The sequence below is a fragment of the Pinus tabuliformis genome, chromosome 2_2, assembly GCF_031772625.1.
Source record: "Pinus tabuliformis cultivar Carrire ecotype Pingquan chromosome 2_2, CPIR1, whole genome shotgun sequence".
In the NCBI taxonomy this organism is placed as follows: domain Eukaryota; kingdom Viridiplantae; phylum Streptophyta; class Pinopsida; order Pinales; family Pinaceae; genus Pinus; species Pinus tabuliformis.
In genome coordinates this window covers 836,537,178-836,563,990 of record NC_142300.1, presented here as the reverse complement: position 1 = coordinate 836,563,990, position 26,813 = coordinate 836,537,178, and the positions used below count along the sequence as shown (strand labels likewise).

General features: G+C 37.8%; 1 protein-coding gene across 1 annotated transcript in view; it reads left to right on the top strand.

Annotated features, from left to right (window-relative positions):
- The window catches only part of LOC149195575 (2-oxoglutarate (2OG) and Fe(II)-dependent oxygenase superfamily protein), a 96,328-nt gene that overhangs the window by 44,154 nt on the left and 25,361 nt on the right, over window positions 1-26,813 (top strand). Inside the window, exons 2-3 of the mRNA XM_089405363.1 lie at window positions 801-1,048; window positions 1,184-1,397. Of these exons, the coding sequence (XP_089261489.1) occupies window positions 801-1,048; window positions 1,184-1,397 (462 nt within the window). The remainder of the gene's footprint in view (window positions 1-800; window positions 1,049-1,183; window positions 1,398-26,813) is intronic.

The following is a 26,813-nucleotide window of genomic DNA, read 5'->3' as shown; positions in this document are numbered from 1 at the left end:
TTTTTCAGGAATTCAGGATTTGATGGATTCCAATGTTTCCATTGCATTTTGTCATGTACAAGGGTATGGAATTAGTATTTAATCAAGAGCACCAAGCCCTATGTGTACTTTAGAGTGACATTTAGACTCATCACTCCATTGTTTTTGAGTTTTAGTTATATCAATTTACTATTCCAGTCTTCAGATTTCAATATCTATTATAGTCTGTTTTGCTTAGTACTAATTAGATTCTAGAATGATGAATGATTAATTTTAATTTTAAATCAATTTAGAATTTAGAATGATGAATGATGAATTTAATTTTCAAATCAATGTAGATTCTAGAATGGTGAATAATGAATAATGAATATGGATCAAAGTATTTCATTATTGAATCTCATGGTTTATGGATGAATCATGTATGTATTAGTAAGGATGATGAGTATGGATCAATGTATTTCATTATTTAATTCAATTATGTATGTATCATTGGATTTATGCTTTCATTATTGAATATGAATTTGAAATATATATATATATATATATATAAAAAAGGAAAAAAAAATTATATACCTCGACGTCCCCCCGTCCCCTCTAAATTTCCCTAAAATTTCAGGGTACTCCGACACGTCCCCCTTGTGCATCTCCCCTCACCCGCGTCTTCCCGTCCAGGAGTCTTGGTGGAACATTGCTTCTATCCTATGCTAATTTGCTTGATAACATTTTTGAAAAGTTAAAACCTATATTTGCTCTTTTCTTTTTTTAAATATTTCTTATATATAAAAAAGAAAGCTACATTGTTTGTTGCTTATGAATTTCAGGTTCCAGATTTTTTAACTCCTTCCGAATGCGAAGCTTTTATCAAGAGAGCAGAAACCTGTGGTTTTGTGCATCAAGGCAGCCTTGGGCCAACTAGGGGAGAAGCGTTTAGAGACAATGATCGCATCTCTGTGCATGATGCCATTCTTGCAGAAAAGCTCTGGAAAGCTGGTCTATGCAACTTTTTTCTTGACATTAGAGTTCAAGGAAAAGCTGCAGTGGGGTTGAGCCCTAATATCAGATTCTATAAGTAATGTTGTTTGAATTTTAAATGCAACAAGTTCTGATTGTTTTCACAATTGTGATATTGTAAGAAAGTCAATCTTCTCATAGAGGACATAAATATGAATCTAAATACTGAAAGATGTGATTCTTTGTTGAATAGGTATAAAATTGGTCAGCGTTTTGGTCAGCATATTGATGAGAGTGTTGATCTTGGAGGGGGGAATACAACAGAATATACATTATTGATTTATTTGAATGGTGGCTTGAGATCTAAAGGGAAAAAAATCCTTGACAGTTCACAAAGTTCTGCTAGAGAGGCTCTTATTGGTGGTGAAACTGTTTTCTATGCTCCTCGCAAGGGGATCGTAGCAGAGGTAAGAAATTTGTTTCCTCCTGATTTATTTTGTCCATGGCATCCTTCACACTGCAGTTTAAAATTTTAGCATTAGGTTAGAAAGTACAACCTTTAAAATCCTTCCAAGAACATAATTCTACTCTACACTAGTTAGAAATCAGAATTTCCAATGCCATCAGTTCTCAATAGAAAAGAGAAATGTATTTATATTATCATTTGCATATTTCTTTTTAATGGCAATGTTTGGTTGCTTTGTGGGCTGGGCTGGTATCCCACTTGGAATGCTTCATTTCTGTTCTCTGTGTACCTCAAAGTTCGTTACAATCTCCTCAGCATTTTCTCCATCACTTCGAAATTGTTTCCATCCCTTCTCAAAAGCAGTGTTGACTCTTGGAAGCTCTCATAAAGTTTCAATTTCTAAGGGGTTCATGATGCTAGCTTCCTCCTGAGAAATCTCCTGCTTTTTTTGGCGGGTGGTCTCATGGTCTTTGCTTCTTCCTTGTTAAGTCATTTTAAGCAATTGTTTGTCAACTATCAAAGGATGAATTAATCCATGTTTTGGGTCCTCTTATTGATCATTTGTAAGGATGTTTTGAGCTCATTACTGACTTAACTCCACCACGAGGATGTCGTATGGTTATTTTATCCAACTCATTCCTTTGACAGTTTGTATTGGCAGCAACTAGACAACTAAGATAACCTCGAGAAACTTTATATGCGAGAGGATAGGTTTTCCAAAACTTTAGAACAGTGTTTTTTAAATGAAAACAAGAAGAATGCAATGGAAAAGAAGGTAATGCTTCCTAACATCATTCACATTTAACTATGTTGTGCTAGTAGCACTAAAGGCTAGTTGCATAGAGTTGAAGTCAAATGAGATCCATGTAATATCCTTCTTGAGAATCAAGAATCGAAAGAACAATGATGTTAGGAATAAGAAAGAATAAAATAATCTGAGCAAAACCATATTTAAATATGACAGTGAAGACGAAATTATAATATATTCATTAAAAGATATAATTCTTAACATATAGCATTGGAGTCTAGGAACTTGAGTAACAATTCACTGCAAAACATGACTCAAAGTTTAGAGAATTGGACTATGGACTGCCTCCAATTGAGAAGAAATGCTCATAAATGAATGAAAATGGAGTAGATAAGTTAAGATAAGATTAAAAAATGTTATGTCCAACAAATGCACAAAAGTAGGTTAGTGAGACAGAGGAGTAACACCACTGTGATACACAGTGGGAGTGGTATTGAATCTCCTAAAATTTAATCTAGCAACAATAAGCAAATATATAAGAAGTAATAGAAAAGTGAAAATAAAACGAGTACAATTAGTGCAAACACTGATGGGAAGTGCATGTCATGTGTGTTGGATGTTGTTGTTATTGATGTTAACCCATGGAGTTGACTGGTTTTGACTTTGACCAAAAACACTAGTCATTGATGTCAAATGGTTAATGAACGCTTCTAAGTAATTGTCGAATTACATCAAGATGGCAGCGATACTGTTGGATGGTTGAAGACCCATGTCCTAGGGTTTGGGTTCCCGAGACTAAGGATGTACCTCGACCTTGTTGAGGGTTTTTGGTAAGTCAAATCTTTGAGTTTGGGTCTGAGATCTATGTCATTAGATTCTCCTTGAAAATATATTTTTGTTGATATATGGTACGCCTCGAGAGGCCTCCTAGTTTGAGAGATAGTCACAATTGAAGCTGGTGATCCCAGTTTCTGGGCTAAAACCCCAAGGGGTAGTGGCATGACACCTCCTCCTACTGTTGTCAATATATGACATTGTTTATCACCGTAAGCTCACCACATATAAGTTACATAACTTCAAGAACCAAAGAAAACAAATCAATCATTGACTTCGTGCACCCATGTGTCACCTACAAAACACATCAAGAAAGAGTTAGTGTACAAAATCCTTAGTATTTAAACGAAAAAATAAATAATGATTACTGAATTAAATTAAATTGATTAATAATAAAAAGTTTTTAAAACATCACAAAAAGATGTACCTAATGAAGCCCCTAAAATTTCCTCCAACGTTCATCTCAAGAGCCCCCCACTTATTATAAAAGGGTGACCAAATGAACTCTCAAATGACATCAATTTCTTAACAATTAATCTGAAAATTTCGGTCTAGCTAAGGAACAATCTCTATGATTTTCGGCCTTCTCTGATAGGAAAATCAACGCACATCTCTTGAAGAACTTTGCTCTGAATTTGATCTTTGGCCTTGTGGAATATTGCTATATCCAACGAGAGGCTTGATTAAGAGATGTTTTGGTTATGGTTTTTGGGTAATAAACTTTCAAGGGTTACATTGGCCTTTCTATTGTAGGTGATCAAAGACAAATAGAGTCGCAATCATAAGCAACCCTGTTTCCTTCTCTATTGTGGCTCTCAGCCTTGTTTGAGGCATCATCCTTGTCCATAAAGATTTGGTCATTTATTCTGCGGTTCATCAAGAAGGAAGAGAATCGTTGCTTTGAACCCCGCTGGACTATTATTCTTGGCATTTTGTGGATAACGTATTCTAGAATCGATTGCAGATTGAATTGAAGAGTTGCCAAGGTCATTTGGTCCTCCTTTTGGAGTTGTTATGATATGATTGTATTCATCTTCTGTCACTGACTTTAAGCTAAGGACAATGAGGAGTTTAGGCATGATCCGAAGCTTGTTAGATGTATTAGGACAGTCTCATGTGGCCTTAAGTCTGGTAACAATAGTTTATCATTCACTAATTGGAAGTTTATTTACTCAAGTACATAGAAGTATGTTGCATTTCTGAAGTCGAAGTCCTATAGCCACAATTAACATTGAACGTTGCACATGTTTGAACGCTTCTATGTCACCATCCTGTGCATGAATCTCATACAAACGAGAGCAGAGGTTAGTATTGTAAAGCTTCAATTAAGGTATAACATATTGAAGAATATTTTTGAAGTTTCCTTACATAAATTTTGCAGCCCTAAGAGAGGAGTCAACACAGGGATGTTCAAGATTTGAAACAAGTTTCTTTTGATCTCAATCTTAATGCTTGAAGTTTGGTGTATCTAAACATGCCTAAACAATCAACCTTGTCTCAATAAGTACTACTTTGTTTTGATTATCGATGCCATATAAGGGTTTCCAAGTTAAAAAGACAGAGGGATAGTCCGGAATAAGGTTATGATTGCAGAAGCATGGTCTCATTTACAAAACAGTTAAGGTTTCAACCTTGCAAACCCTTTTTAGGATATGCATCAGCCATGGTTTCATGATCAATAGTCTTCATTAACTTGTTTAATCATTATTGCTTGTAGTAAGAACAAAGGGTAGCTAGTCCTTGAGGGCAATATCATTTTGTTGTACAACAGATTAAAGTGAAATGGATAGTAGTGTATGAACAATGATCAACAATGAAAAGGCATATATTGGTAGCTCTTTGTGGGCAGAGTTTTATAGAATAGGTAGCAGGTCATAGGGATGACCTGAGGCATCTTGGAGTATGATGCCATTATCAAATGTTGGGTTTAGCATTGGCAGCAGTATAGGCAGTTTGGGTCAGTGATATGGTTGTCTGCATATGAACCTTGATGCTTATTCATTCGTAACGTGTAGTGGTAGCCAACGTTGTGACCTCTTGATATTGAAAAGTAAACAGATGTGCAATGATCTATGTGTGCAGTGACAGTGATGTGCAGTTGAGCAGTGACTTTGATGTGCAACATTGTGCAGTGATCAATGGTCAGTGGCTACTGGGATTTGACAGATATACAACATCTTCTTTATAACTTTACTATATTGATTCAGGGTACAAGGGGATCCAGTCTAAAAATTGTGAAACGTGATCTTCTGGCTCGTCAGGGTGGCAAGGTGGTGCAAGGCATGTGATTGGAGTCACCTTCAGGTTGTGGCCTGAAAACACTTCAGGGCAGCAGGGTGGTGCTAGGGCAATTTGTGGCTTGCATAGGGCGTTGTGGTGTCCATTCAATTGTGGCTGATAAACTAATAGGGCAGCGGAGAATCCTTTTCGATAGCAGCTGGTAACAGAGTGTTGGGGCACTCATCATGTTGTGCCCTGATCTACAGGGTGTTGGGGAATCCTTCTGGTTGTTGCAGGATATTAGGGTTTAGTAGCATCCTACAAGTTGTGGCCTATGAATTAGAGGGTTGACATATCCCTCAATTGTAGCTGAAATCTTGATGTATTAATATTTCTTTTAACAAGGAGAAGACAATTACTAAAGAAGCGTTCGATCGTTTTTTACCCGGAGGGGGTTTTCCACCTAAAAATATTTGTGTCCTCTATTTTATCTTTCAACATTGTTGTATTGTGTTGTCTATTGTTGATTATTGTTTATAATCATCTAGAGAAGAACAATAATAATAACTGAAGATTAACTAATGCTCTAAAAATGATTAAAAAGTGTTGATTGCTGAGAAAATTTGATTCACCCCCTATCAGTATTTCCAACAATTTGTATCAGAGCTTGGTTCCTTTAGTAACAACTTAACTGCTGGAAGGCAGTTTCAGAGCATAGAGATGGGAAAGTCAAAGAAGCAGGTTGCGAGGATTTCAAAGGAAGGTATAGGTACAACCAAATCTGAAGAAAGTGAGTATTGTGTACTAACCCCTGATTTTGATGCAAATAATTACTGGATATGGGAATCTAAGATGGAAGTACATTTGCAGGCGCATGGAGCATGGGAATCAGTGGTTTCTGGAGACACATATACTGACGAAGCTAAAAGGTACAATTCAAAGGCCACAAATGCAATCTTGAATGTTTTTCCAAATTCTGTGAAAACAAAAGTTGGTCAATATTCAACAACTAAATCTCTTTGGGAAAAGCTTCATAATCCCTATTCAACAAAGCAATCAGGTCAAGATGTTATTGAAAATTCGGATCCTTCTGATTATGATGAAGAATTTGGAGAAATGAGTAAGACAGAGTGTCAAAATCAAGTGATCAAGGTGATAAAGAAACTCAAAAGCCAAAAGGAAAAGATAAGACTTTTGGAAGCATAATTGAAGACTGCAAAAGAACTCATCAAGGAAAATGAAGAGTCTGAGAAGATGATTAGCAGTCTTAAAACTCAATTGGAAGAAGTAAAGAATACAGAGACACAAGACCTCAAGAGATAAGTTCAACAGAAGCAACAAGAACTTGACATAGCCTTTGTAGAGATTGGCAGGCTCAAACAACAAGTACAGGAAGCAGAAATGGAAACGAAAGTCATGGAAAGCCAATTAAAGGAATTAGAAACATCTTCAACAGAAATAAGCAGACTTAGGATTGAAAATGAGGAGCAGAATATACTGGTTCTCAACAAAGAAGTAGAGAAGACCACTCTTCTCAAGCTAGAGGTTGAGGAGGCAGAAAAAAGAAGGGAGATCTCGAAAAGATGGTTTCAAGATCTTGCTCAAAAGCAAGAAGAACTTGATGCAATGCTTAATGAGATCAACAAGCTCAAAGAAAAGGACTATTTATAGGTTATGGACATGACATATAAAGAATTGGCGAAAAGAACAAGTAAGGCTCTAATTGATGAAGGTACAAGCTCCACATTTTTGCACAGTGAGATTGAGAAGACAATTGAACCAAAGAAGAATGTTGTAACTCTGAAGAATGATGCCAAAGCAGTCAAGGACAAAGGATGACAACAAACTACAACATCGCTTCCAAAGAAGAATGAAAAATCTTCTAGGTATGTTCGTTTATTTAATGGTTATTGTTTTTCGTGTGTTAACTATGGACATATGGCCAGGGATTGTAAAGTTGTTGACAGGTATAATTACCAAGGACCATCGCATCCAAATGAACCATTCAGGTACACACATTTATTTAATGGTTATTGCTTTTTATGTGCTAACTATGGACATATGGTTAGGGATTGTGAAGCTTTTGGCAAGTACAACTATTATTTGCAAAACCCTAGAAGCAAGTTTTTAGGTTCTTGAGACATATACCATATAGAATCTTCTATGGATGACATTGAATGATTCAATGTCATAATTACGGACACAGAACTCGAGTGCAGGTACAATCCTGATAAGGGATGTTACAAATGCCATAGCTATGGACACATAGCTCGTTTCTACAAGTACAAGATGAAATCAACCATGAATGAAAAGCTTGACGGCAAGAATAAGAAGATTTGGAAAAGAAAACATATACAAGATGAACAGGTATAGGATGAGCAAGAAAAGCAGGAAGGAAAGAAGGTTTTAGTTGTTATGCTTTCAGGGTTTGTAATAGGTTGTAAGGAATCAATAGTTGCTTCAGTTAATGACTCGAGTTAGGATGACTCGTTAGGTGAATCACTATTTTGAACAATCATGCTTGTTGACTCCTTGAAGTTTGTAGAGCGAAAGTCTATGTAGCAGTATATGGCACAAGTTTACGATTGACAGAGAGATAGTTTGAACAAGATTGCAGTTTCACAACAAGTTCAGGGGGAGCAGAATAGTTGAAGGATTACAAGTTCACAAAGGAAGGTTTCTCTTCAAGGGAAGCACATACAGGACACAAGTCCACAAGGATCGCCATTGACAAACTATGATAAGAAGGCTTCTCGTTAGGGGGAGAACAGACAAATAACAGGTCCACGTGAAGCAAGCAAATTCTCAGGGGGAGTAACCCTTTGCCATTGATGTCAAAGGGGGAGAGAAAAAACTGAGGAGATTGAAATCTCGAGAAGGAGGTGAAGCATGATGTCGGGGGGAGTTGTACTTGTAGGAGGAGTACATGTGTTTCCATCAATGACAAAGGGGGATATTGTTGGATGGTGTTGTCATTGATGTCAACCCATGGAGTTGACTGGGTTTGACATTGAACAAAAACACTAGTCATTGATGCCAAATGGTTAATGAATGCTTCTTAGTAATTGTCGAATTACATCAAGATGGCATCTATACTGTTGGATGGTTGAAAACCCAATTCCTAGGGTTTGGGTTCTGAAAAGGATTAAAAAGTGTTGAGTGCTAAGAAATATTGATTCGCTCCCCTTTCAGTATTTCCAACAATGTGGAATTGGAACTAGCAGTTGAGCTCGAAGGACAAGGGAGGGAAGTCTCTTCCTTTGAGTTCTTAATCTATAAAGGCTACATTACACTGCTTGATAAGGTTGTATAGAGAATAATTGGAACTAAAGGGACCTCCCTACACAATCACAATTGGGAGCCCATGACGTGTTGGAAATACTGAAAGGGGGATGATTCAATATTTCACTTTATTTTAAAAATTTTAGAGCATGAACAAAAACGTAGTAATCAACAATACATCACAAGAGCAACACAATTTTTTTAAAGGTGGAAACCCTTCCGGGAGAAAAACCACCGAATGTTTTTCTAATATTTTATGAGTACAATAATGCTTCAACACCAACTGAAAGGGAAGCCCCAACTTCCTAGTACTCTAGAAAAGCATTAAGGTTTATCAAATAGCTCCAACTCTTGAAAGGATTCTTCTATACCCTGGTTTTACCAGCGTCAACTGGAAGGATGCTCCAACGCCTTGGTTTTATCAACTACAATTGATTGGGTGCTCCAACACCCTACAAGCTCCAATTTCCCCTAGCATCACCCTGCCACCCTGAAGTATTTTCAAGCTACAACCTATAGGAGACTTCACTCTCTTGCCTTGCACCACCCAACCACCTTGAAGTAAAAATAAGAAACAATTTGTGGGCTCCTGTGTTGAAATGTAGCTAGTGTTGGTCTTCATAATTGTACTTGAGTCACGACTTGGTTTAATTATTGATGTACTTGTCAAAAGAAAATGAAAATGAAAATTTATTTGTAAAAGAAAATTATTATTATTATTGAAATGGGTTTCTCGCCTATCATGTTGTGGTCCTAGGTCATAACACCCATTGAGTGCTCTAGGGGTCTTGCTGACAAGTCAAAATGGTCAAGGTCATGATGTACTAGCCCTTGGAAGGCCCATGTAACAAGAAGAAAAATATTTAATGTAAAACGTCATGTCTAGAAGCCCCCAAGAGATGGGTCAGCTAACCCTCTTCATGTCAGCCTAGAGATGCCTAATTCACCTCCTAAGAAGCCTATAGAAGGAACTTGCTCTCCGTATTTGAGAGACACACTTCAAGGGATATCAAACTAACCCATATGAAAAAGAGAGGAGATCTGATCCAGTGAAGAAGCAAGAAAGGAAGCGATTTTCTGTGGAAGGTAGTGAAGGAAGAAAGGAATTGAATTTTTGTTGCTTCACATGTGCGAGTTTTGGAGGAGAAACTAGGGTTTCCTCATTCTGGTTTTGTAGTGATTTGTTTGGGTTTGGATGGCTCATCACTTGGGAGGTTGGTCTTGGGTCAAGGTCAAGGTCTTGGAAGTCTTCATTGAAATTCCATAAGAAAATATTTTTGTGGGTTTTCCTCTCTAGGAGAGGTTTTGGCCATGGCTAGCAGCTTACATCTGGTGTTCTGGTGTTTGCATTGTGAATTTCTTATTTGCATTTGTCTTGATGATGAACAAAACTAAATAATGATGATAATGTCCTAATATAAATCACAAGAAAATGTCAAGGATGAAAGAGAAATCAAATTAAATAAATACACTAACTGTCTGCCTTAGATTTCTCAACATCCGTACTAGGGACAATCACAATTGGGAGCCCATGCTGTGTTGGAAACGCTGAAAGTGGGGTGATTCAATATTTCACTTTATTTTAAAATTTTTAGAGCATGAACAAAAAGGTAGTAATCAAGAACACATCACAAGAGTAGCACACAATTTTTTTTTGGGTGGAAACCCTTCTGGGAGAAAAACCACCGAATGTTTTTCTAATATTTTATGAGTATAATAATGCTTCAATTCCAACTGAAAGGGAAGCCCCGACTTCCTAGTACTCTAGAAAAGCATTAAAGTTTATCAGATAGCTCGAACTCTTGAAAGGATGCTTCTATACCCTGGTTTTACCAGCTTCAACTTGAAGGATGCTCCAACGCCTTGGTTTTATCAACGACAACTGATTGGGTGCTCCAACACCCTGCAAGCTCCAATTTACCCTAGCACCACCCTGCCACCCTGAAGTATTTTTAGGATACAACCTGAAGGAGACTTCACTCTTTTGCCTTGCACCACCCAACCACCTTGAAGTAAAAATAAGAAACAATTTGTGGGCTCCCATGTTGAAATGTAACTAGTTTCGGTCTTCATAATTGTACTTGAGCCATGACTTGGTTTAATTATTGATGTACTTGTCAAAAGAAAATGAAAAAGAAAATTTATTTGTAAAAGAAAATTATTATTATTATTATTGAAATGGGTTTCTTGCCCATCACGTTGTGGTCCTAGGTCATAACACCCATTGAGTGCTCTAGGGGTCTTGCTGACAAGTCAAAATGTTCAAGGTCATGATGTACTAGCCCTTGGAAGGCCCATGTAACAAGAAGAAAATTATTTAATGTAAAACGTCATGTCTAGAAGCCCCCAAGAGATGGTTCGGCCAATCCTCTTCATGTCAGCCTAGAGATGCCTAATTCACCTCCTAAGAAGCCTATAAAAGGAACTTGCTCTCCTCATTTTAGAGACACACTTCGAGTGATATCAAACTGACCCATACGAAAAAGAGAGGAGATCTGATCCAGTGAAGAAGTAAGAAAGGAAGCGAGTTTCTGTGGAAGGTAGTGAAGGAAGAAAGGAAGTGAATTTCTGTTGCTTAATATGTGCGAGTTTTGGAGGAGAAACTAGCGTTTCCTCATTCTGGGTTTGCTGTGATCTGTTTGGGTTTGGCTGGCCCATCACTTGAGAGGTTGGTCTTGGGTCAAGGTCAAGGTCTTGGAAGTCTTCATTGAAATTCCATAAGAAGATATTTTGTGGGTTTTCCTCTCTAGGAGAGGTTTTGGCCTTGGCTAGCAGCTTACATCTGGTGTTTGCATTGTGATTTTCTTATTTGCATTTGTCTTGATGATGTCCTAATATAATGTCCTAATATAAATCACAAGAAAATGTCAAGCATGAAAGAGAAATCAATTTAAATAAATACACTAACTGTCTGCCCTAGATTTCTCAACATCCATACTAGGGACAATGACCCACTTACAAGGATATTCTATAAAACCCTTTTCTGCTTCAGATTTATAATGAAAAACCAGATTTCTTCAACAACTTCAAAACTGCTTCTGAAGGGTGTAACAATAATAACTTCTGTACAACTTCTCTGATTATAACATGCCTTTAATCACACAACCAGCTTCATACCTACTGATGTAATATGTCCGAAAATTGTACCTGGAAATGTTTGCTGAAGCAAGATTCCAAGAATATAACAAAGGATGTCTTTTGCAATACTAGTTTTCCTTTACTGCCCTTGTCCTTTGTCAACCTTCAGTATAAATATCACACCTTCTGCAAAACCCTAGATAGTCCAAGCTTTAGAGGTAGATAATACATTGATATGTCGATGATATTCTTTGAAAGCAATGGAAAACACCAACAAAATAACAAGTAAAGATACTTCAATTGAAGATTGATGTGTCAGTGGCTTCAGTGCCACAAGACTAAACTCAACGAAATTAAACTACACTTCAGAATCCCAAAACTGCCTATGGCTTCAGAGCTCCATAAGATATTAAATATTCCACCTCAAATTGTTCCTTATAGTTATAGAGGGTTCGAGTAGGTTCAGTATGCTTCAGATCATTAACCTTACCTCAATCACATGACTGCTATAGAATGAGTCCTTACTGAAATACCTCAGCAACTGGACTGATCTTCACTCTGAGTTTTGATGAGAATGCTCTTCAGAGGAACTCTCACTGATCCTTCACTGAGGTCTATTTGTATTGGAACACTGATCCAATAAGGGTCAAACTGTGTGTCTGTTGATGCAAGTTCTTTTAGAGGATCTGAATACCACACACTTGGTCTAATTTGTTATCCAAACAGGGCTGAAACCATGCTCTCAACATTGTTGTGCAGATATTATGCTCAGATAAAAAAACCGTCCCAATTATATGTCAAACATTCCTTGGATTATAACATGAGAAGGTCGAAGAAGACAGGACTGCCTGTGCAAATGTATCAAGGTAGATGTGTGGTAAAGATGTATCAGATAGACCCAAGAATTGCCCAACCACAAGGCCAAAAAGAAATTCTCATTAACTAGCCCTTAATACATCCATAAAGGCACAGATTTCTGTGCAGAGGTTTTCAAGAAGAATCTTCAGTTCTGAACTTGATGTGCCACGAGGTTCTTCAATGAAATACCATAGAGAACAGGTTCAGATTATCCTAAAAAAGGTCGATTAAGCTTGACGAGAAGCCAAGCCACAAAATGTTTCAGTATGATGACCTCTTACCCATAACTCAATTTCAATAATTAGTTTGTAAATATGTACATAACTCTCTTAATGTAATGAAATATCATATTAACATATACATTTTTGGTCCCCGCCTCTACTGAGGATTACAAAACAAAGATAATTCAAAACCCTCAGCCCTGAAGGATGCGATTAGCCCAGAAACACCGAAAGATCAACCGTTCATACTCAGAAATTCGACCACTTAAGATCTGCTTGACTACTCTCGGCCGCAGAGAAAATTCCAGAGAGATATGGAGTTAATTCATGCCTTTGTGGAGAGATTGATCCTCCTTTTATAAATATGGAGGGGCTCTTAATGAGGCCGACTTGATTAAGGAGGGAAACCCAAAAATTGGACATCTGGAAATATAATTTTGGAGCCAAAATTAGTTTTAATTTGGGAGGCCGACTTCAATTTAATTTTGATAATTATCCCCCTTATAATGTTGACTAAGATAGACCTATTTAATTTGAATTTCCTTAGATATAGAAAAATGCTTGTAGCATTTCCTTTGGGGTTCTGTGACCATTGAATGGGGCACCAATCTTTAATCGAGCATATTTCCCCAACCGAGATGAACTACGAGGCATGCCATATACTGTTGGAATCAGCACAACAAGGAGAATCAAATGATAATGGTCTTGACCCCAAGATTTTTCTTGTCATTTTGATCAATGAAAGTAGGGTTTCTTTTGGTGCTATTTGGGTTGACATCAATGACAACCATGGTTCAACATGGTGTACATCGACATGAAGAACCCTCCCACTCCTACCACCCAAGGTCAAGGGAGGAAAAAAACTTTGAATCAACATCCTATCTATTTGATGAAGTGTAGGGGTTGGTACTTTGAATGGAGGGAATGTCTCTCTATCTTTGGATTTGGGATCTTCTAGAGCTACACTATCTATTGGTATTCTGGTACTTGAATTGGGGTTTGGCATGAGAACTCCTAAAAAATCTCTCTGAAGGAGGGCATCGCACTTGGGTTGGGGGGGAGAGTGTTTGGAAGAGGCATGGGTCCTCACTAATCTAATCATTAGAAGAGTCTAAGTTTTTGGTTGTCAATTTTCCCCTAAGTAGGCTAGACAATAAGAATGAAGGAAGTGATCCTCCTGGTTGAGATGAGATGGGGAGGGCTTGGGATAAAAAAACTTAGCACCTCCCTCATGAATTGGGAAAGACACCTTTGATTTGGGTATCGAAAAAAATGTAGAAAGGGACCCATTCAAACCATGGTATAAGGACTAAGACCTCCCTCAAATCTCAATAAATGGGGCATCCAAAGATGGGTATATACTTCAACTCTATCTCTCACAGATGGCAAAGCTAGTAGATTTTATTGGGGCAAGGAAGATGATGTTCTGTTTTGACCGATGTTGATGCAATCTCACTGAGAATTGGCTAACGGGTATCTTAAGGGGCATGCATCGAGTATTTGCATGTATCTGTGGGTTGAATAATGACCAGTGTTGCAAAATTTGTGATTTTTTTTTGTGCAATGATTTAATTGTGATTTTTTTCGAAAAAATCACGATTCAATCGGAAAAAATTGTGAGGCCACAAAAAAATTGATTTTTTTTGTATTTAACACACACACACACACACACACACACACACACACATATATAATTTTGCCAACCTTTTGACGATTTTTACTAATTTTTATGATTTTTTCTTTTTCCGGACCCACGCCAATTTAATCTTGATTGTGATTATCACAACATTGATAATGAGGCCATCATTTGACTCCATGAAGTGCTCTTGGTAAAAGGCTACCTTACAACCAAGATTCTTTGAAGGTGAAGTCAAGTTATCTTGAATATATTGTTGATAGATATCCTCACATATCTCCTTATTTAGGTCTTGCATGTTGACTTTTTTAGAAAATTGGAAAGGTAGAAAGATTTTTTTATGTTGATAATTACTTGTGATATTATTATGTTCTTATTAACTTCTTTATCTTCTTTTCATCAAGCAATCATCAAAGCAAAAACATGAAGATCATGGACACCAGATATGTTAGGATATTTCGACACATAGGAAATAGTTAAGTATAACTTGGTCTAGTGTAGAGTTAGGTAAAGTGTGTTTCTTTACTATGTACTTTTGTAACTTACAATCCAACGTTCACGATATGTTCTAGACATGAAGTGATATGACGATTCATTCTCTCCTTGGTATTATCGACACTTGATCTGTGGCTTAACACCTGATTGGTCCATGATTTTTGTTTAAAGAGCATGGAGGGTCATTTGTAGGGTAACCGTTCATGAGAGAAGCTTATGTAAATTTTCATTCTTTTATTAATAAATTTCCTGAAGTGGCCGTGTTGGCTCAGGCCATGGACTGTTTCCCTCTTTGAGGGTTTTAACCACGTCAAGAATACTGGTGTATTGATCTGTGATCTGTTTGTGAGCGGTGTCCTTTGGTGTTCTGTCTAAGGAACTTACTCTGTAAATTCCTACATGGTATCAGAGCTATTTGAGGGCCGCATCCGTTGGTGATCCAAATCTGAAGCCGGTACAACTGCATCCGACTTTCGTTTCCTAGATCTACTGTTTTTGACTGCTTTCGGGCCGAGAGGACTGCTCTATTGTGTTAGGAACATCTGTTCCAGTGAGGAACCCCTTTCGTTTCACGCGAAAAGGTTTTCGGTAGCCCTAGCTATGTCATTTTTAAGATCTGGAGGTATACAGTCTTTATTTGCAGTTCTAGCTATTCATCTCTCTGTTTTTTATTACTGGATCTATACCTTTCATTTCTGCGTATGCTCTTTGCCCCGCGACTCTGTGTGATCTGGGCAAATCAGAAATAGAAAGGAAGGATTTTTTCTCATTCGTATGCTCTTTTTCGCGGCACCTTAGTGTGATCTCGGAAAATCAGAAACATTGAAGAAAATATTTAGTTTCCGGCTAAAGCCAACTTCAAGCTGTAAGGTTTTTTTTTGTGTCTGTGTTGGGTTTTTTGGTTTTTGTTTTGTAGGCAAAACAAGCTTTTTCAAGTAAGCACGCTCCCCAAAGTTTCAGTGACTAAACCCCCCCCCCCCCCCCTTCCCCTTTTCCAAAAATTACTAACCTTTTAAACTAGCTCACTTGGTCCAAAGTTACTTTATGAGAATAGAGGTCTTGAGTTCAAGTCTTTTTTTTTGTTGACTTACTTTTTCAAAAAACACATGTAACTTATGTTTTAAAGTTTCTTTATGTAAAAGTGTTCTCACCCATTATAAAAAGTGAGTCACTTATAATTCTAAAGTCTCTTTATCTTTTATTTAAGTTACAATTTAGTGGGTAGCTCATAAATTACCATTGTAAAAGTGACTTTCACTTATTTATAAAAGTGAGTCACATAATTTTTTTTTTTTTAAAGTGAGCTAATTAGATTAAGTTTGGAAAGGGGAGAATTTTTTTTAAATATAACATTATCATTCATTTCCACACATTCACGCACTTTGTCGGCATCTTCAACAACTTTTCTTCAAAAAGACATAACTTCTTCATCTGGAAGCCATTTTTTTTGAATCAGTCTAATTTTTCGAGATTTTTCCATTGGAACACTTAGTTTCAGCATCTATAACTTCAGTTTCTGTTAAAAGGAAAGTCCATGCCAAGTTATTCTTGACAACACCAACTACTTCCAATGGTGGTCTTACATTGTGGATTTACTTAGAAGTAAAGGTCTTTACAAAATAGCCTCAGGCCAAGAAACCAAACCTCAAGATGAAGATAAGGTAGTCAAATGGGAAAATAGGCAAGATCAAGCACGTGGCTTGATAGGGATGTCTATTTCTCCAGACCTTAGATTCCATATCGCAAAACTTGATACTCCTAATGAAGCAATGAAACAACTCACTAAAGTTTTTGGAATTAAAAATGAAATTAGAGCCCATCAACTTGAAAATGAGTTGCTTACGTTGGACCTCAATAATTTATCTTCTATTGAAGATTTTTTGTCCAAGTTCAAGACCCTTATACTTCTCTTGGAAGGTGTTAAGGTTAAGAAAGAGGATGGTATCCTTATCTATTCCATTCTTATTAAGTTGGGAACCAACCTACTTTGTGTTTGTTTCCACCTTCTATTCTACTAGGAAGCATTTATTTCTCAAGGACAAGACTACAAGTCCCCCTCTTTTGATGCCTTTTGTGATTCTTAATAAGAGAACAAGAAAAACTCTTACATCTTGGTCTTCTTAATCTTGGAAACTCTTCTAAGAAATCCTTTGACGCCTAGCAGCAACCAAATTCAAAGAATCCTAAGAAGCAGTATCCTAAAAAGAATGGTCCTAAACCAAACAAGGGTCCTAAGCAATTTCAGTCTCAAAATGAAAAATCATTTCAACAAAATGATAAGGCAAATAAAAACAAAGGGAAGAAGATTGATAGACATTGCCACTTTTGTAATCGAGATGGCCACTTAGAATCCAAATGCTTTAAGAAGATGGAAGCCTTGGAAGCAGCAATGAAGAAGTATAACATCCATTTGGAGCACTCTTCAACTTCATTTTCAGGAATAACACTTTCTGCATGTTGTTTGTCAAGCATATCGGTCTGATTATGCACTAAATGTGTCTTCTTCTCATTGTCATGAGTGGCTCATTGATTCTAGAGCTTCTTATCACATGGCCAAAAACAAGGCCATGCGTTCTTCTTCAAATGATTGTAACACCAAAAATATATATGTTGGTGATGATAAATCTCTTAGTGTTGTAGGGAATGGAACTGTTCATCTAGACAATGGTCAATTTAATGATGTATTATGTATTCCAACCTTATCCTGCAACCTTCTATCTGTATATATGATAACTCATTCAGGTGAAGGTAAAATCGTTGAATTTTCACCTCACGATGTTGTAATTAAGGACCTAAGAGATCCTAGACAGATTTTAGCTACTAGCATTACTAATGATTCTACAAAGTTGTATAAGTTTAACAACTTTGGGTCATCAAATCTTCCCTCAGTATTTGTTGCTCATAATGATGAAGTGAGCAAACTTTGTCATGAGCGATTTGGTCACTTAAACTATCGCTCCCTTCAGAATCTATGTAAAGAAAATATGGTGACAGGTCTTCCAATGGTATCTTGCAGAGATGGTGTTTGTTCTGGATGTGTACTCGGAAAACATCATCGGGATAGTTTTGAAAAACGTGCCTCTTGGCATGCCTCAGCCCCTTTACAACTTGTGCATACTGATTTATGTGGTCCACTTCCAGTTGTTTCATTCTTTGGCTACAAGTATTTCTTAACTTTCATTGATGATTTCTCCAGACGCACTTGGGTATACTTCTTAAAATTCAAGAGTGAAGTATTTAACATGTTCTTGGCCTTTAAGGCCTTTGTTGAAAAACAATCTGGACATCAAATTCTTAAGCTAAGATCTGATAATGGCAGAGAATATGTTAACAACAAATTCATCAACTTTTGCACTGAGAATGGAATTCAAATGCAACATACTGTTCCATATACTCCACAACAAAATGATGTCTCTGAAAGGAAGAACCACACCTTAAAGGAAATGGTTGATTGTATGCTTCAATCTAAAGGACTACATAGTAAATCGCACTCCTACTAAGGTTTTAAAGAATATCACTCCAGAAGAAGCATGGAGCTCAATTAAACCAGATGTAAGTCACTTTCGTGTTTTTGGAAGTGAAGCATGGGCCCATATTCCAGATGAGAAACATAAAGCTTTAGAACCTAAGAGTGAAAAATGTGTTTTTGTTGGATATTCTGAAGATGTCAAAGGATATAGACTTATTCCACTTGAGTCCAAAAATGTTATCATTAAAAGAGATGTAAAGTTTGTTGAAAATATATCGGCAGATGTGCCACCTCTCTCTATCCCTTCTACTTCTGACAATATTTCTTCTTAAGATGATGATAGCGAGGATGACAATCCTCCCCCACCTTCTCAGGATCCTCCTTCAGCTCCTCAGTTTCCAAAATGGATCCGTGCTACTCGGGATGCAGCAGGTGCTCTTGCCAATGATCCTACAGATCAACGATGTACACGTTCTCAGTTTGATAGAGCTTCTTCTTTGCTGGCTCAAGCTTCAGCGAATTATGATCCTGACACCTTTGTAGAAGCTTCAGGCCATCTAGATTGGGACGCAATTATGAATGAAGAATATTGTTCATTATTGGCAAATGATACATGGGATCTTGTTCCTCTTCCAAAGGGACGAAAACTTGTTAGATGCAAATGGGTTTACAAAACCAAGTATGGACCAGATGGAAAAGTTGATAAACATAAAGCTCGTCTTGTTGCTAAGGGTTTTTCACAAGTTGAAGGCATTGACTATACTGAAACCTTCTCCCCTGTTGCCAAAATGAACTCTATCTGCCTTGTTCTTTCCCTTGCTGCCTCTTTCAAATGGGAAGTCCATCAGATGGATGTTAAATCTGCCTTCTTGCATGGGGACGTGCATGAAGAAATCTATTTGGAACAACCTACTGGTGTTATACAAACAGACTCCAACCTTGTATGTCGACTTAAGAAATCCCTTTATGGTCTCAAGCAAGCCCCTCAAGCTTGGTATGCCAAAATGGATAGCTTTCTTTTAGAAACTGGCTTTTCTAGGTGTCATTCTGACAATACTGTCTACACCAAGAAAGTGGGCAAGTCTCTTATCATTCTTGTTCTTTATGTTGATGATCTTATCCTCACTGGTAGTGATCCCAAACTTATAAACCATGTGAAGTCCAGCCTTAAAAACAAGTTTAAAATGACAGACTTAGGACACTTGCATTATTTTCTTGGTCTTCAAGTCTTTCAATCCAACGAAGGTATTTCCCTTTCCCAGTCCAAGTATGCCTGTGACCTTCTATGCCATTTTCACATGGAAGACTGTAAGCCAACCCCTTCTCCCTTTCAGTCTGGAGCCAAACTTTCAGTCACTTGTACTTCCCCTGAAGTTGATGCTACCTTATACCATCAACTTGTAGGAAAACTTTTGTATCTGACCCATACTTGTCCTGACCTTTCCTTTGTTGTTGGCGTTATTACTCAATTTATGCAAAACCCACATGAAAGTCATTGGAAAGCAGCTAAAAGAATACTTCGTTATGTTCGAGGTACAGTTCAGTTTGGGATTCATTACAGTGTAGAAGCATCTCCTCTATTGGTTGGTTTCATTGATTCCTATTGGGCTGTTGACCCTGATGATCGAAAGTCTACTGCAGGTTATGTGTTCACTCTTGGTTCAGGATCTATTACATGGGCTTGCAAGAAACAAAGTGCCATTTCTCTTTCTTCGGCAGAAGTAGAGTATCGTGGTGTCATAGAAGCTAGTAAGGAAGCCCTGTGGCTTCGTCAGATCCTGTCAGAGTTTGGCTTTCAGCAGCAACATCCGACTACACTTTGGTGTGATAATCAAAGTGCCATTCAACTGTGCAAAGATCCAGTCCAACATCTGCACAACAAACACATTGAACTGCACATGTACTTCATCAGAAAGTTCATTCATGACCATGTTCTTGAAGTGCAATATTGTTCAACAGATGATCAAGTTGCAGACATCTTTATAAAGACTCTCACAGAGGCGAAGTTTACTAAACTTCGATTTATGGTTGGAGTTCAGGAAGTTGTCATTAAGGGGACATAAGCTCTAATGCCTCCTTCCTTCTCCTATTGTGTCATATTTGTACATCCTTCAATCCTATCCTAAGTTGTTCTTAAGGGGGGATGTTAGGATATTCTGACACATAGGAAATAGTTAGGTATAACTTGGCTTAGTGTAGAGTTAGGTAAAGTGTGTTTCTTTACTATGTACTTTTGTAACTTACAATCTGATAGTCGTGATATGTTCTAGACATGAAGTGATCCGACGGTTCATTCTCTCCTCCGTATTACCGACACTTGATCCATGGCTTAACACCTGATTGGTCCATGATCTCTATTTAAAGAGCATGGAGGGTCATTTGTAGGGTAACCATTCATGAGAGAAGCTTATGTAATTTTTCATTCTTTTATTAATAAATTGCCTGAAGTGTGGCCGCGTTGGCTTAGGCCATGGACTGTTTCCCTCTTTGAGGGTTTTAACCACGTCAAGAATACTGGTGTATTGATCTGTGATTTGTTTGTGAGTGGTGTCCTTTGGTGTTTTGTCTGAGGAACTTACCCTGTAAATTCCTACAAGATGTAAGCGCTCAGCCATGGCTAAAACCCCTATATAGGGGAAAACCCAGTTAAAGAACTCTTCCTTCAATAGATTCAAAATGAGATAGACCAATACCTTGAACCAACAGGCCTTCCTTCTCCACCAAGTCAGCCTTCCAAGATGATTTAGCAATTTCCTGTAGTCTCTTCTTGTCTAGTAGCTTCAACTCAATGTTGAACGAAGCAGGGATGTTTTTGGAAGCAGGGACGCAAAAGCGTCATTTTCCAAAAATCTAGGAAGCGAAACGTCTACTATATATATATTTGCATTTATATTCAAAACGAACATCTCAAATACCAAATTAGTTGTAGAAGACATGAAAACATGCATATTTTTACATAAATCAACATAGATATGGCATCCATGATTCCATTGTACATCAATGATTAATTATTCGAGCATCAACCATCTATATTCTAGCAATTACAAACATACATCAAATTTTTAAGCATATTATAAAACATAAAACATTTAAGCATATTATAAAACATAAAACATAGAACATATTATCTAGCAGGTGAGCAACTTTCAACATTTGTCATGTCCAAAATTCAAATAATAATGTTTACAAAATAGGCTACTTGGTCACCACCAAGACAAAAAGGTTCAAATTCACAACAAGCCTACAGGTCTAATGATTAATCTATGACAAAAGTAGTAAATTGTGAATATATCTATTGATCTCTCCTGCTTCCACCACGAAGAGAACGTGGCGATGGGCCTCCACGTGGTGGCAATGAAGAAGGTGCTTGTGGAGGTTGTGCGAGTGGTATTGAAATTGATGAAGATGAAGCCCCTGTTGTTGGTGTTGAATCATGGAACCTGGGAACCAAGGGATTAGATGGGGGTGGCATCTCAACTTGATCATCATCATCCTGGAATCGCTCAAAAAATTCATACCAAAACTCAATCATCATCATCTTGGAATCGCTCAAAAAATTCATACCAAAAAAAACCACTAGTTAACAAAAAAAATTTAAAAACAGGAATTAGAGAAATGCTTTATAGGCAAAATTCGTACCACAATGGACATACTTGGATAAGAGCATCCTCTAATTTCTCTAATTGCAACACTCCATCCTCCAAATTGGGCTCCTTTGGATTCCTGTCCCAAACCTTAAGGTCTTTATTAGTCTTTGGATCATCATAGTAATGGGACAACAATCGCAAGTTGTAATGAACATAAACCAAGCTCTCTACTTGGTCTAAACTCAACCTGTTCCTTTTAACATTGTGGATGAAAGAATAAGAGCTCCAACACCTCTCTGCAGAAGAAGTGTTTACCACCTGTGATAGCACCCGCAATGCCAAAGTTTGTAGAAGTGGAGTAACATCTCCATGCATGTTCCACCACTCAAGAGAAGAAAAAGTCTCTTGATCTCTAATGGCATGCATGCTCCCAAATGGACCAGTGCTAAGCGTGTAGTTGCTCAACTGTCTCCATAACATGGCAGCCTCCTCCTCATCAGGGACTAATTTACTCTATGCAATCATATATTTTTTGTGAACCTCTTGATCTAGGTGTGGTTTTCTGCTGCTCCCCCCAGGTGTTGGTGTTGAAAGCCTTGATGGATGATCGTATTTAGGTGTCAAAACATATGCTAATGCATGCGATGGAACATTTAGCATTTCCCATCGGTTTTCCACCTCTGCACGAATATAATTGTACAAGGTGATATCTCTAGGTTCAACAATGTTTTTAATCTACCCCAACATGCTATCCATTTGCTCATACACCTCCCCAGTTATTGGTCAATCTGAATCTCCAAACTTGATCATGTAATAAATTGGTTTGGTGAATTGCAAAACATATTTAACCTGTGACCAAAAGTACATGTCAAGAATAGTGTCCTTGGCTACATTAGCACCATCTCTATCAGTGTTAATTTCCTCACATGATTCAACAGTCACCATATTAGTTAAAGCTTGTCTCACCTTCACTAGCTGCCTAAAGGTGAGGTAATAACTTGCAAATCTTGTTTTTGCAAGTTTAAGCAATTGCAACTTGGAGTAAGTGCCATAGAAGTAGTTTACCCTTGTATGCCCTGTGATAAATTTAATGAGTTGCTTCCCTCTCCTGTAAAGCTCATTAATCCACCCACATTCTTTATGCTTCACAATATCATGCATCAAAAGGTTCAATGTGTGAACCAGGTACCCAGACCCAAATATGTGTGGATGAGTATGCTGAATAAATTTTCCTGTTTCCTTACAATTTGTTGCATTATTTGTGATTGCTTGAACCACATTATTCAGACCAACATCTCTAATTGATTGTTATAGGAGATCTGCAATGTTTTGGGAAGATGCATTGATGGAGGAGGCGTCATGACATTTAATAAATACTGCACCACTAGCAGAAACACCAAGAACATTTATCAAATGTTGGTTTCTAATATTTCTCCACCCATCTGATACAATGGATACCCCACAATCTACCCACTCATTTGTAAAATGTGTCAAAGCTCTTTGAACCTTTGCTTTTTTTCTTTCTAATAACACTGTTCTAGCTTTCTCATAGTTGGGGGACTTATATCCTTTTGGGGCTTCATTGATGGCCTTTACCATTTCATGCCAATAGGGACAACAAAGCACATTGAATGGTACACCGCAAGCTCAAAGAAATCAGACTATCTTTCCATCCACATCATCCCTCCCAACCACATTCAGGAAATCCCCTATTGTTCTTTTACCTACAGAGCTTGCAGAAGTACCATGAGGAGATTAGCTACCAAATCTAGAGGTTGCACTTGATTCAGATTGCTTTTTGTTTCTTGCTTTTTTGTTGTGCAACTTCCTCTATTTGGATGTATTTTCTTCTTTGTTCAGCTGAAATGTTTGGGCAAATTTGTATCCCCACAACACCCTTTTTATCATCACTGTCCATCACCCCACAAAGATGCCTCCTCACATGGGTATATGAACCACTAAATGGTTTTCCTCCATGACAACCATGAGGGCACAAAAATTTGTAGCTTCCACCACCCTTTTCCCCCTTCAAGTTTGGTCACATAGTTCCACAAGGGTGTTAATGCAGCTTTCCCCTCTAGTGTTTCAGTGTTCCCTTCAGGTTCATCCCCTTCCTCTTCAAACCCTTCCTCCTCATCATACATTGGGTCACTCATATGGGGACCACTATCCTCTTGTTCTTCTTCCCTTCTATTCCTACTCCCCCTTGCCATCATTAAAACCAAAAGTGGAATGATACATAGAAGCCAAAAGAACACCATCTTGGAATATGGATATAGGTGGTGGACAACCTGCAATTAAATGAGCAAGTAGAAAGAATGGGAAAGAGTAGGAGAGGGAGGAGAAAAATACAAAAAACAATGACAAAAAAATGAGGGAGTTTGGGGTTTGCACTTACCTCTTTAGCTCTTGTAGATGGAAGCCCTTCTTTACTCCTCCAAGCTCCTCCTTCTTCACTCCTCCAAGCTCTCCTCTCTTTCTCCTCTCTTCTCCCTCTTCTCCAAGCTCTCATAAAATAAAAGTGAGCAAATGAGAGATGAAAGGGTCCTTTAATCCCTTCACTCATCACCCTAACCCAAGTTGGACCCACCCCCAACAAAGAAAAACAAAAAAAATGGAAAAAAAAACGCCACTTTGTGTCCCGCGTCTCAAAACGATCAGCTGCTTGATGAAGCGGTCGCGATCCATATAGATCCGACCCGGAACTGCTGTGGATCGTACAACCGATCCGTCGTACAAAATGCGTTTCGGAAATTCCAAAACGCAAATCGGGTAGTACGGTTCTGAAATGGCAGGAACCGTACCCGATCCACTTTTCAGAATTTTCGAAATGCGTTTTGGAGGGTGGATCGCCAATGGATCACATTTCGAGCTTTTGATTCGGGGGGGGGGGTTCAGGCTTTTGACCAGGAGGTATTCTGGCATGCCAAGAGGCCTCCTCAAATGGTCAAGGAAAATTATGAAAATAAAATTAAAAGTTTAATTTTTGGGGTTCATGTAGGCTCCAAATTGTCAAGTCAAGCCCACGATGAAACGGTGTGACCCTTGGTCAATTCCTCCACATTTGACAAGTATATATACACATGACATCCTCATTTTGATAAAAAAAACGACACACATCTTCTAAAGAAGCCATAGAAAGGAATAGATAAGAGGACGAAGTTGATCGAGTTTTTTTTTAAGTTTGACTGACCTTGACTTTGACCAAGTTGACTCTTGACCACTATGCGGATTTGACCGCAGATTGTTGATCACAAATCTGAACTAATTGTAGGGCCAAAATTTTGATATTTGACTGGTATCTTGTACTTGGTTTTGGCACATATTTCTGGACATTTATGAATTATGAACCTTGCTCAAGAACAATTTCTCATAAAAGAAAAGTTGTTGGGTTTTCTCCTAAGTTTGGGTTTCCCATGGAAAATTTGTTGTCTCTATTGTGCATGATTGTCTCTTTATGATCCTATTGTTTTCATTGCATTATTGTTGAGATTTTATGTTTATAATTGCTCAATGATATAAGTGGCATAAAGATAAATTGATTGGAAATAATTAGGAAGTAATTTTCAGATTAGAAAATTGGTTTCTACTAGGCATTCTTGTAGAAAATTCAACAGGCTTTTAGAGCTATTATTGTGAGAGAAACCACTAAAGATAAGTGAAATGGACTTCACTTGTGGAGTAAGTTGACGATCAGAAGCAGAGGCCAAGGAGAAATTTGTTTTGAGTGTATTTTTGTCTTTATGGCTTGTTGTTCAATTGGTCCTAGACCAAGTTTTCTGAGGCAAACAAGGGCCTGATCTGAGGCCACGTCTAAAGCATTTCCAAAGTCAAGAAGACCGAGTTTTTGTTTGTCAAAGGTTATTTATGAGGTCAAAGATCTTCCTAGACCAAGCTCTATGTTGAGGTCAAGTTAGGTTAAAAGTTGAGTTGCAAGGTCGAGTTTAAGCCTCTTTCAAGCTTCAAAAATAAGGGCACATGTAGAATTTGTTTAGGTCGCATAAGAAGAGCATATCAGGTTGCAGTTACAGAGTTGGTAGACCGAGTTTAGGCCTGGTTGGATAGCTTCAAAGAACAATGTTGAGGCTGTTTAGGAAGCTATCTAGAGGCAAAGTCAAATTTATTGTCATTGATAAGGCTCTTTTTCACCAGATCGAACCTCCACAATGAAGTCCTAGCTTGACAGCAGAAACCCTAGCGAAAAACTGCAGAATTTCAGCCCTCTTCTTCACATGTGTGGAGAGAAAAAGAGAGAGAGGAACCCAAAACACTTATTCTCTTTCTTTTGCCTTCTTCGCTTTCTCCTTTTTGCTTCTTCCTTCACATGAGAGAGAGAAGAATGAGTGTGTCCAAATGAGGTCGATCTGTCTCCTATATATAGGTCTTCTAGAGGTACGAATTCCAGCTTCTAGGTCGACTTGGTCTTGGAAGGCTTAGTAAAATACAAAAATAATTCTTTTTACAATTTTCAAGATGCCCAATGGGGTCTTCATATTATGACAATGTCCCTATTTGACTTCTTGACCTAGGACAATCCTAGAAGCACTTTCAATTTGTGCTTGACCTATAAAACAAATTTTTTGGGCAAGAAACCCAAGCTCAATAATAATAATGATCATTTTTCTTTCTTTTACAAAATACAAGAATCAAAAGTACATTTCATATTTATGAAGACCGAACCTAGTTACATTTTCTTCAACAGATGCTCTGCCTCTTCCCTTCCTCGACTTTCTTCTTGATCTCGAACTGCTCTCCTCAGCTCCTTCTAGAGAAACTCGGTCTCTATACTTTATATTGCTTCTTTTTGACTCTCCTTAGAGAATATCAGTCTCTAGTCTCCACACTGCTCTTCTCGACTATTTCTAGAGAATCGCAGTCTCTAGATCAAAGCCCTTGTCTCTATACTACTTCTCTTCGATCTTTACTTGGTTCCTTGATTCTTCTTCAAAACAAATACCCCAGAAGAAACCTTCCTTCGCTGATCCCAGA